At 47.5% G+C, this 12,442-nt stretch overlaps 1 protein-coding gene across 3 annotated transcripts in view; it reads right to left on the bottom strand.

The window, feature by feature from the left end:
* Positions 1-2,885: 2,885 nt before the first annotated feature.
* LOC137344575 (transcription factor SOX-13-like) overlaps positions 2,886-12,442 on the bottom strand; it is a 132,226-nt gene continuing 122,669 nt past the window's right edge. For all 3 annotated transcript variants that reach the window (XM_068007629.1, XM_068007631.1, XM_068007630.1), the window contains 2 exons: positions 9,704-9,924; positions 2,886-7,783 (listed from right to left, as the gene is read on the bottom strand). In XM_068007629.1, coding sequence (XP_067863730.1) covers positions 7,502-7,783; positions 9,704-9,924 — 503 coding nt within the window. In that variant the 3' untranslated portion in view covers positions 2,886-7,501. The remainder of the gene's footprint in view (positions 7,784-9,703; positions 9,925-12,442) is intronic.

The raw sequence follows: 12,442 nt of genomic DNA, 5'->3' as shown, positions 1-12,442 counted from the left end.
TAAACGTGGCTTGTGTTCTCCAGTTTAGAAGATCGAGGGGGTGATCTGATCGAGGTGTTTAAAACGTTGAAAGGATTCAAGAGGGTGGAGACGGAGAAACTGATCCCCTCTGGTGGAGGAAATCAAGAACAAGGAGGACATAGTCTTCAAATTAGAGCTAGGCCATTCAGGAGGGAAGTCAGGAAACACTTTTTTGACACAAAGGGTAGTAGAAATGTCGAATTCTCTCCCCCTCAAGCCTGTGGCTGATTCGAGCTTTCAAGACTGAGATCAGTAAGATTTTTGTTAGCTTTATATCCCTTGATAGCAATTAGCTACGGCAGGTCATTGGAGCTGAGGTACAGATCAGCCATGATCTAACTGAATGGCGGAGCAGGCTCGCGGGGGCTGAATGGCCTCCTCCTGTTCCTATGAACAAATGCAGTGGCTGGTGTGCTATTCGACCATACAGATCAGCGGTTCCAGGGTCAATCCTTGGGCCGTGCTGGGGCAGGCGAGCACTGCGATTGGGCTCGACGTCGCTGGGCCACAGAAGAGGCAAAAACGAGCCAAGCTTCCCGTTGCTGATCGTTCTACGGCTGGAGTGTGAGCGTGTAGGCCAAGTGAGGACAGGAATAATACACGGTCGCTCCCGTGGTCAACACTTACCGTCGAGGCTCGTGTAGAAAGAAGTCACTGGGACAATGGACCAGAGGGCTTCCAGTACTAGTGAAACTGTTCCACAGAATAAGTCTGAACTTTCACGATAGTGAAGAAAACGAGAGGGGGAGTAGCACATTCGGAAGGGGAAAGAAAATGCTACATTTGGTGAAGGGGAAAGTAGTTCATTTGGAGTGAAGGTGATGGGGGGGGGCAGGAGGGAGAGGTGTTTCTTACGTTACAGAGAAACATAGGAACAGGAGTAGATCATTAAGCCCCTCGAGCCTGTTCTGCCATTCCGTTAGATCATGGCTGATCTGCACCTTAACTCCATCCAGCTGCCTTGGTTCCATAAGTCATGAAATAAAGAGAGTTGGGATAAATGGTTCATTTTCGGACTGGCAACCAGTAACCAGTGGTGTTCCACAGGGGTCGGTGCTGGGTCCCCAACTCTTTACAATCTATATTAACGATTTGGAGGAGGGGACCGAGTGCAACATATCAAAATTTGCAGATGATACAAAGATGGGAGGGAAAGTAGAGAGTGAGGAGGACATAAAAAACCTGCAAGGGGATATAGACAGGCTGGGTGAGTGGGCGGAGATTTGGCAGATGCAATATAATATTGGAAAATGTGAGGTTATGCACTTTGGCAGGAAAAATCAGAGAGCAAGTTATTTTCTTAATGGCGAGAGACTGGAAAGTACTGCAGTACAAAGGGATCTGGGGGTCCTAGTGCAAGAAAATCAAAAAGTTGGTATGCAGGTGCAGCAGGTGATCAAGAAAGCCAACGGAATGTTGGCTTTTATTGCTAGGGGGATAGAATATAAAAACAAGGAGGTATTGCTGCAGTTATATAAGGTATTGGTGAGACCGCACCTGGAATACTGCATACAGTTTTGGTCTCCATACTTAAGAAAAGACATACTTGCTCTCGAGGCAGTACAAAGAAGGTTCACTCGGTTAATCCCGGGGATGAGGGGGCGGACATATGAGGAGAGGTTGAGTAGATTGGGACTCTACTCATTGGAGTTCAGAAGAATGAGAGGCGATCTTATTGAAACATATAAGATTGTGAAGGGTCTTGATCGGGTGGATGCAGTAAGGATGTTCCCAAAGATGGGTGAAACTAGAACTAGGGGGCATAATCTTAGAATAAGGGGCTGCTCTTTCAAAACTGAGATGAGGAGAAACTTCTTCACTCAGAGGGTGGTAGGTCTGTGGAATTTGCTGCCCCAGGAAGCTGTGGAAGCTACATCATTAGATAAATTTAAAACAGAAATAGACAGTTTCCTAGAAGTAAAGGGAATTAGGGGTTATGGGGAGCGGGCAGGAAATTGGACATGAAGCTGAGTTCGGATCGGTCAATGCCCTGTGGGTGGCGGAGAGGGCCCAGGGGCTATGTGGCCGGGTCCTGCTTCGACTTCTTGTGTTCTTTAGATTTGTGGTTGGGATCAGATCAGCCATGATCTTATTGAATGGCGGAGCAGGCTCGAGGGGCCGATTGGCCTACTCCTGCTCCAATTTCTTATGTTCTTATGTTCTTAACCCTTAATACCCTTTGCCTAACAAAAATCTATCAACCTCAGTTTTGAAATTTTCAATTGACCCCCCCAGCCTCAACAGCTTTTTGGGGGGAGAGAGTTCCAGATTTCCACTCCCCTTTGTGTGAAGAAGTGCTTCCTGACATCACCCCTGAACGGCCTAGCTCTAATTTTAAGGTTCTGCCCCCTTGTTCCAGACTCTCCCACCAGAGGAAATAGTTTCTCTCTATCGACCCCATCAACTCCTTTAATCATCTTAATAAAACCTCAATTAGATCACCCCTTAATCTTCTGTACTCAAGGGAACACAAGCCTTGTCTATGCAACCTGCCCTCATAATTTAACCGTTTTAGACCCGGTATCACTCTGGTGAATCTGCGCTGCCCCCCCTCCGAGGCAGATATACCCAATGCTGAGGTGCGGTGCCCAGAACTGAGTGCAGTCCTTCAGGTGGGATCTGAGCAGAACTTTATACGACAATTTTACGAACATACGAAAGTGATGGGCAGGAGAAGACCAGCTGGTCTATCAAGCCTGACCCACACCCCCTGACGGCTGGAGCATCATCGCTAAACATTCCTCCCCCCCCAACAGCCAAGTGATCTCCGGGGAGGGGTAACATTTTTAAAAAAAAATCTTCCAGATACTCAAGGTGGGTCTCGCTTCATAAAGTCATGAAATAAAGACCAGAGAACCAGGCAGTGTGATCGGGATATTCCACTTTATTCTGATGTACTAATAAATTTAAATCACCCCTAATGGGAGATCTTCTGTCCACTTGTTAACAGAAACATGGTCATATATTACACTGTATAAATCAAAACAAATTCACATTGTGTTTTTTTTTAAATTTCTTTCCTAAACAAAATCCCATTGCACCATAATGGTACTTGAAAAAGAATTCAGTACGATCCACGTACAGCCATATGTCTGGGCCAATGGGGACCAGGTCACTCAAAGAAAGCTAATGTACACTGAAGGTAACTTAAATTAAAGTTCGATAATATTGTCTTACTTTAAAGGAGGAATCATGATTTTCCCTCCCAACTCAATATTCCAAAACGAGGACCAGATTCCAAGGTACGTGAATTACATTTCACAATTTCTTTCCAATTCCCCACCCCTCAATTAAGAAAAAATAAAACACTGAAAAAAGTTGATTAAAAAAGTATTACAATAAAAGTTTCACACTTTTGTAACATTATCCTGCAATGACTTGCATTGAATGGTCTCTACATCACTATTGCACACACCTTGGACAGGGCGATTAGTGTGCAAACACACACACGGAAGAAAAGAAAATGTGGTCCATGAACTTGGCAACTTTGACACGGAAGAAACGGGGATGAAATGTGCATCAAGTTTTACCTTCCGGGCATCGTGTGCGGAGGACAAATAAGATTAATGGGTCTTTGAAAACAGAGCGATATCCAACAATGGACCACTCGTCTCCAGGGTTCGACTCAGTCCCGTCAGGTGGTTGGGAAACAGTGTAAGAGCTTCTTGGTGGTTTTCAAGCTCTGTTGTGTATCACAGGATCAGCGCAATTGTTCACGCTAAGGCAGGTAGGTGTGATGGTGGTGGGGGTGGGGGGGTAAGAGAAGAGAGAGAGAGCGCGCCAAAGAGAGAGAGAGAGAGATAGAGACCAAGCCAAAGAGAGAGAGAGACAGAGACCGAGCCAAAGAGAGAGAGAGAGAGAGACAGACAGAGACCGAGCCAAAGAGAGAGAGAGAGACCGAGCCAAAGAGAGAGAGAGAGACCAAGCCAAAGAGAGAGAGACCGAGCCAAAGACAAAGCGCGAGAGCCAGAGAGGGTGCCAAAGAAAGAGAGAGAGCGCGAGAGCCAGAGAGGGGCCAAAGAAAGAAAGAGAGAGAGAGAGAGAAAGCGCGAGAGCCAGAGAGGGTGCCTAAGAGAGAGAGAAAGAGAGAGAGAGAGAGAGAGAGCGCAAGAGCCAGAGAGGGTGCCAGAGAGAGCGCGAGCGCGCCAGAGAGAGAGAGAGCCAGCGAGGGCGCCAGAGAGAGAGCGCGAGAGCGCCAGAAAGAGAGCGGGTGTGAGAGGGCGCCAAAGAAAGAGAGGGAGAGCCCGTGCGGGGGAGGGGGATACATGACACAATAGAATGGTCACATGGCCCTGTGCGACTTTCCTGGGTGCCTTATAGAGCTGCACTTTTACGCCGTGATCTGTGATTGGTGCATCCGCCATTTCCAGGCTGCTACTCATGCCAGTGCATCACGGACGTAATAAAAAAAAGCCTCAACAACAACAGCTTGCATTTATATAGCGCCTTTAACGTCCCGAGGCGCTTCACAGGTGCGCTATCAAACAAAATTTGACACTGAGCCACCCTTCAAACGACAGCGCTCTATATTTGTTAATTACCAAGTCATTTTTTAACCCCCATTTTCCCTGAAAATATCACCAACCAAAAAGGGGGGAAGAGAGAAAAAAAATAATTCGGAAAATGCAGAGCGCGGCGAAAACGACCCGCTCGACAGGAAATCCCTCTCAAAGGGGCAGGTGACTCTTACAACCATAAAACACAGGCAACATTGGTGACTTCGCCGGTCAGCACTGCGGATCAGGAAACAGCGACTTTAATACGGTCGAGGACGCCCAGCAGTCAACGTGAGGAGCACCCGCTGTCTTTTGAGCCCAGTTTGTTCACTTAAAGATGAATTCAGGGCGTCTCCGGACACTTGTCAATCATATTATGTACCTGTCTTATAGTACAGCGCCACTTCAGAAACTGTCCCCCGGAACACCTTTGTCGAGATTTTTCTTCAAAATGGAGCCCCTTTTCCCCTTTTACTACATACGCCCTTCAGTGTGAGGGACTCCGAGGGTTTCACTAAGTAGCTCGAAGCAGCTGCTCTAATTGCAGCCACCCTCATCTCCCCTCCCAATTCCAACTCATTTCAAAAAAGGACTGGTCAAACCCTCAATCGTTTGAACGCACTGGGAGAATTTCCCATGGCCAAACTCTCTTGGACTCTGATCAAAAAAAATAAAGTCTCGAGGCAGGAAAGAAAAACAGTTCTTGGAAACAAAATAAATTATACGTCCTGAAACACGTCACCAGTCGTTTCTCAGCTGAGATCAGCGTGACCTTTGATGAGAATCTCGAGAATATTCATGCTATTAAAAAACACACACTCAGTAAACAGATTGTAATGTTAATTTTTTTTTTCCTTTATACAAATATCGACATCTATTTCAAAACATACTACCGAGTACCTGAGGGAAGAGAAGTATTTGAGAAGAGTCATCAAGTCTGGTACAGCTAAAACCTTTCCCTCCCAGGCGGGCCAGCCTGTCTCTTGCGTAGAGTCACCAACAGGGCAGGTGCCCACATCCCGGGGCAATTCCCGATCAGGCAGGGAGCAGGCCGTCGACTAAACTGCGCTGATCTGTGCAATCCATTATTGCAAAGACGGGCTGGTCCCTAGATTGCAAGTCTGATGAGAGAATAGCAATGCTCATTTATCACGTGTGGTTTTTTTTTGTGGGGGTAGGGGAGGAGCAAAATTGAATTTGCCCAGCGCCTGAAAGCTATCAATGTATTAGAATCGGACACAAACAGTTGGACCGACCTGAATTAGCTCATTAGCGAGAGAGTCGAGTAGGAAGTGTCTAGTCCTGATGCACCGGCCATCGTGGTGTGGGGCAGGCTTGATGGACCAGCTGGTCTTTTCCTGCCTGTCAATTTTCATAAGTTCATGTGGGTGTGAGTGTGAACAAGTCTCTCTATGGTGTGAAAGAGTGAGTTAAGTGTTTTCACTATCTCACTTGGGTTGGGGCAAGTGAAAGGACCAAATGTGACTGCGATTTTACAACCATCTGAATTACCAAAATTTGTTTTGGGTTACTAAGATCGATGAATCAGTAGTCAGACCATAAATATCCAACCCTGATCCCAGCGTCCAGACTGGTGCTGAGCTTTCATTAGCTTGCGGCTCAGACAATGAGATCCCCTCGCTCACATCCAGCAAGCTGAAAGTGGGAATTGTCCACCTGGTCCACAATAAGTGCAGTTCCCGTTAGACGAAGACGGAATCTCATCAGTGTCTCAACTCATGGGGCAGTTGGATGGGTGGATGGCCCGCCCACCCCCCTGCCCGCCATCAAAACCGCCCGTTTGACCCCCACCCTTCAGCGCACTGCAGTCTGAGCCCCCAATCCATCCTCGCATTCTCTCTTCTCTTCCCACAGTAGCTTATAACGGGAGGGAAGACAGGAGAGAAACAAACGACTCCCAACCTTATTATGGAGATCCTTTATCTCAGTCGCTATATTCCGTGCCCAAGAGAACAAGTCAGCAATCTACTTTTGGGAACCCTGCAGCTCAGCAACAGCGACGAGCTATCCAAATCCCCCCCTTATAGAAACTGCAGTACTAATCCTGCCCCAAGGAGACCTGAATGATAATGCACTGGATTTGATGGCATACATGTTAAGAGAAGCTTCTTAAAGGATTGAGCCTTTAAGGGTTTTGATAGAGTAAATAAGGAGAAACTGTTACCACTGGTGGGTGGGTCGGTAACCAGGGGACACAGATTTAAGATAATTGGCAAAAGAACACAGAGGGGAGACGAGGAGAATTTTTTTTTGACGCAGTGATTTATGATCTGGAATGCGCTGCCTGAAAGGGCGGTGGAAGCAGATTCAATAGTAACTTTCAAAAAGGGAATTGGATGAATACTTGAAAAGGAAAACAAAAAGCAGGGCTATGGGGAAAGAGCGGTGGGGGATGGGACTCATTGAGTAACTCTTTGAAAGAGCTGGCGCAGGCACAATGGGCCGAATGGCTGTATGATTCGGTGATTAAGGAACGGAATCTGAATCAGTGCTGAAGGCAAAACCCACAAACTATTAATACACTTGGGCAGTGTGTACTCTCTTCCACCCCCTCAAAATAGAACTGGTGACAATGGAACCGTGACCTGAACTGAAGGAGGACAATGTAGACCATGGTGGCTGCGCCCTTAGGGGACACGTATTGTGAAGTTGCTGAAGTTCAGTGTTTGTTCCCTATAGGCACTGATACCATTCACATCGGTCCAGTCCAGCACAGGCTTGCTCACCTCTACCTTCCACCCTGGTGAATTTTAGCAAAAGGTCCGTGAAACGGGCACCTTTGGGACGAGGCCTAGGGTGGTCGCCTTCTCCCCACCCCACCGTGCTCCCAAACCTGAACAGCGAGACTTCCCTCAGTAGGTCCGCTCAAATGGTTGGCCAGAACTCGACAGGACATACGTTGGCCCATCTGCGCGGGAAAGGTTAAATTCTGTAACCTTGGCGGACAAAGTCACGGGTGCGCGTTAGTCGGCGAGGACCACCAGCTCGCCATCGCTGCGATATTCCACGTCCGAGTCGTCGTCTTCACCGTACTCGTACATTTCTCCATTGGCATCGTTGAGATGCATTTCCTTCATGTCTGCCTGTTCCGATTTGAGACTCCGTGTGTTGAGGATGACAGGCATGTTGGGATCGGGGCTGCAGGGTCGATAGTGTTCAGACACCGGTGCCTGTACGGGGATGGAGGTCATTCCGATCTGTCCGGGGAACATCACTTCTGAGGGGTGCATGTGAACTTGGCCCTGCTGCCTGCACAGGGGGAGCAATAAGAATCATGATTAATTCTTCATGTCAAGGTTGAACAACGTGTAATGCAGAGCAGAACGATGGTGGTTCTGTGCCGAACAAACATTTCAAACTTAAAAAGGGGCTTCTCGTCTCATCGCACGGTGTGCCAGCCATGGCTCAGTGGTTCGCACTCTCACCTCCGAGTCAGAAGGTCATAGGTTCAAGTCCTACTCCAGAGACTTGAGCACAAAATCCAGGCAGACACTCCCAGTGCAGTACTGAAGGAGTGCTGCACTGTCGGAGGTGCCGTCTTTCAGATGAGACGTTAAACCGAGGTCCCATCTGCCCTCTCAGGTGGACATAAAAGATCCCATGGCCACTATTTCCAAGAACGGCAGGGGAGATCTCCCTGGTGCCCTGACCAATATTTATCCCTCAACCAACATCACTAAAACAGATTATCTGGTCATGATGACCTTGCTGTGCACAAATTGACTGCCACGTTTCCTACATTACAACAGTGACTACACTTCAAAACGTAATTGGCTGTAAAGCGCTTTGGGACATCTTGCAGTTGTGAAAGACGCTATATAAATGCAAGTCCTTCTTTCTTTCCAGGAGGTTATTCAGGAAGAGCCCTTTGGTGACATTTTTGTAATTGCAGGAGCGGTTCTGATAATAGATTAGCACCCGGGGTACTAGCTTTCCACTGCCAACAGTGTTAAACAACATGAAGTCTCTTACCATTGGAAGGGGCAAAGCACTCCACTTGTAGCCAGCATGCAAGTCACCAGAGCAGGGAGACAGCACAACCATTGAAAGGAAGCTCTCTCTGCACTGCAACCCCGTATGCCAAGGACACCATAGGGAGGTGCCGGAGAGGGCCCTTCATGGAAAACTCAAAACTGTGGGAATTCCTTACCTTCCTTCCTACAACCAGCAAGATTTTAAGGGGTAAAGTCCAACTCCCAGTGATGGAGCTATCGGAAAATCTGGGACGCACCGCACGTGATTTTTAAATGGAGCAACGCGAGCTGGAGTTTTGGTGGGGGAGGTTCTTGGCCAGGACCACGAAATTGGAAACAACTCCATTTAATGCCCAAACTTCATACCACCTGACTGCCACTTCTCTCCTCCTTCCATCCAGGTTGGTCCAAGTTAGCTTCGAGTCTGCCGCATGATTGTGGGACAGTGATGATGATGATGAAGTTGTAGTTAGTTCTTTGCAAACGTAGCTGCACGTCCTCGAGCATTAGAGCAAGCACAAGAGGAGGACCATCTCCAAACCACCAAAATTATAACTCCTTGGCGAATGAAGTATCACCGAGCATTAATACTTTGTGTGCAAAACCCTATTCTTTACTAAGTTGGCATACAGAGGAACATAGAGCATTCAGGCCCCTCGAGCCTACTCCACCATTCAGTTAGATCATTTACTAGAATTGTACCAGGGATGAGGGACTTCAGTTATGTGGAGAGACTGGAGAAGCTGGGGTTGTTCTCCTTAGAGCAGAGAAGGTTGAGAGGAGATTTAACAGAGGTGTGCAAAATTATGACGGCTTTTGATAGAGTAAACAGGGAGAATCTGTTTCCACTGGCAGGAGAGTCAGTAACCAGAGAACGCAGATTTAAGGCAATTGGCAAAAGAACCAGAGGGGAGATGAGAAGGAATTTTTTTTAGGCAGTAAGTTATGATGATCTGGAATGCGCTGCCTGAAAGGGCGGTGGAAGCAGATTCAATAATAGCTTTCAAAAGGGAATTGGATAAATACTTAAAGGGGAAAAAAATTGAAGGGGAAAAAGAGTAGGGGAGTGGGACTAATTGGACAGCTCTTTCAAAAACCAGCACAGGCACGATGGGCTGAATGGCCTCCTTCTGCGCTGTAAGATTATATGAAACCATGCAGCTGTAGTTGCCACTTGACCACCGGAAATACTTGCCCAACAGAGTAACACTGCTGCACTTCCTGCCGTCGGTACTTCATCAATGCTTTGTATTCCCCAACCCGCAGTCTCTTCCCGTCCACGATGCAGGTCCGCTTCGGCCTAGGCTTGTACTTGTAGTCTGGATATTTCTCCAGATGTTGTCGACTCAGTCTCGCCTGTTCCTCGTAGTAAGGCTGTTTCTCAACATTTGACATCGATTTCCAACGGGACCCTAAAAGCAGAGATACCACAACGTTAGCATCAAACAGCGCAGGTGTTAACGAGACCATGGCATAACTATTCATTAAACAGCACTCATCCAGAGAACAGCTGGGAAAATTAGTTCGATTCCGACCAGGATATCACAACAGACAACAATCACTAGCAGATTTCTATTGACTGCAAAATTACTCCCAGCAATTTTAATTGAGAGCTTACTGCAAGTGTTGTAAACTGGACATACCCGGGCCAGCAATTAATAGATGAGGTTATCTTACTTCTAGTCAGCTTGGCTCAATTAGTAGCGTGCTCATGTCGGAGTCGGAAGGTCATGGGTTCAAGCCCCACTCCAGGACTTGGGCGCATAATCAAGGCCGACACGTCAGTGCAGTCCCGAGGGAGTGCTGCATTGCCACAGGTGCTGCCTGCCTTTCAGATGAGGCATTAAGCTGAGGTCCCAGTCTGCCTGTTAAGGTGGATGTAAAAGATTCCATGCCAGGGCAAGGAGTTCACCCAGCACCAGTCAATATTCACCCCTCAACCAACACTCATGGTCAACATTCTCCCCCCTCAACCAACACTCAGGGTCAACATTCTCCCCCCTCAACCAACACTCATGGTCAACATTCTCCCCCCTCAACCAACACTCATGGTCAAAATTCTCCCCCCTCAACCAACACTCATGGTCAAAATTCTCCCCCCTCAACCAACACTCAGGGTCAACATTCTCCCCCCTCAACCAACACCCATGGTCAAAATTCTCCCCCCCCCCCCCACCAACGCTGCCAAAAACAATTTCAATGTCCATTCACCTCACTGCCACTGGAAGGACCTTGCTGTGCACAAAATGGCCACTACATTTGCCGAAATATCGGTGACTCTACTCCAAAAGTAATTCATTGGTTGTGTAGAAAGTTGGGTTGCCTGAAGTTGTGAAAAACACCTTTGTTTCTTTCATGTGGTAGCAGGCGTATCTCAGCTGGTAAAGAGAGCATAATCCACTGCCTCACCTTTGCACATCCTGATCATGTCCTTCATGCACAAATATACAGATGCATGCAATGACTTCACTGACGTGCACGTCACACATTATTTTTGAAGTAATCTTTCTAGTTTCTCCCCAGCTCCCTCTGGATCACGTACTGCCTGGAGCCAACAGGACAAGTGCCCCAGCTCCAGACCCATGGCACTGCTGCTCTCATCCAGCCACTAGGGGGGCATGTGACAGTGGCCAAGCGATGACTCCTTCTCTCCCTCCCCTGGAGGGACACTTGGCTGCAGCAGCACCCCCCCCCCCCAAAATTGGCAACTCCGTGCCAAGGGGGAATATCAAAGTAGTGATGCTCCCACTGCCATGGCACTGCATGTTGGCACTTTGTCTCCTACTTTAATTCAGTCTTTTCAAAATGGTGGAAGTGCTAACCTCCATCAGTTTTCCAATGCTGTCGTACAAGCTTGTAAAAACCACGCTCGGTCTCACAACAGTGACTACACTTCAAAAAGTACTTCATTGGTTTTTAGGGGCTTTGGGACGTCTTGAGGGCGTGAAAGGCACTATATAAATGCAAGTCTTCCTTTTTACTTAATAATTTATCTACTCTTTACATCTTGCTAGTGTCCTGCACTATGGGCTTTAACCCTTCACTTAGGTTTCTACTTTTTTTTTAAAAAGGGACCAATGTCGTGAGACACCTTTGCTGCATTCTCATCCACATAATTCCACTCGTCACAAGGGAATGGAATAGCTTTGGGCTAATGTGAACTCACAGGGGTAAGAGAATATCCGTCTTAGGGGTTTTACCCACAGGAACATCCCCATCCAGATGGGATTCTTATTTAACCATTTCCTAGAATCTCGAGATGGGTTAGCCTCTGAAAGGTAATGGCCCCTGATAGGCAAGGAACCTAGACAAACCCGGAGCACGCTTCTGTTCAAATGGTCTATTTAATTCAGGAATTCTACAAACTGCAGATAAACAAAGGCAATTGGCAGCTCTTTGTATTCAGCCCATTAATCATTCATCCCAGCAGCTCGATGGGAACAAAAGCCAAGGGAAAATACCGCGCGCGCACAAAAAAAAGAAACAGGTTCTACACAACACTGATTTGATTTCTAAAATGTGCAGTTGCCTCCGGGCACAGACAGCACAGGTTAGATGCAGGGTAAATCTGCTGTAACATTGCGCTGACAAAAGTGCCTTAACCTCCAGCCTCAGTGGAGCACTCCTTACTACATGCGTCTTTGAAATAGTAAAACATCTCAAGGTGCTTCACAGAAGCGTTATCTGACAACATGTGACGCTGAGCCACATAAGGTGGTACCAGGGCAGGTCCTTGGTCAAAGAGGTAGCTTTTAAGGAGCGTCTTAAGAGGAGGAGAGAGAGGGAGGCACAGAGGTTTAGGGAGGGAATTCCAGAGCCCAGACAGCAGAAAGCATGGCTGCCAATGGAGGGGCGAAGGAAATCGGGGATGTGGAAGAGGCCAGAATTGGAGGGGCGCAGAGATCTCGGAGAACTGTATCATAGAATCAT

The sequence above is a fragment of the Heptranchias perlo genome, chromosome 27 (genome assembly GCF_035084215.1).
Source record: "Heptranchias perlo isolate sHepPer1 chromosome 27, sHepPer1.hap1, whole genome shotgun sequence".
Classification (NCBI taxonomy): Eukaryota; Metazoa; Chordata; class Chondrichthyes; order Hexanchiformes; family Hexanchidae; genus Heptranchias; species Heptranchias perlo.
The sequence above is the reverse complement of the archived record's forward strand: the minus strand, read 5'-3'. Positions and strand labels throughout refer to the sequence as shown.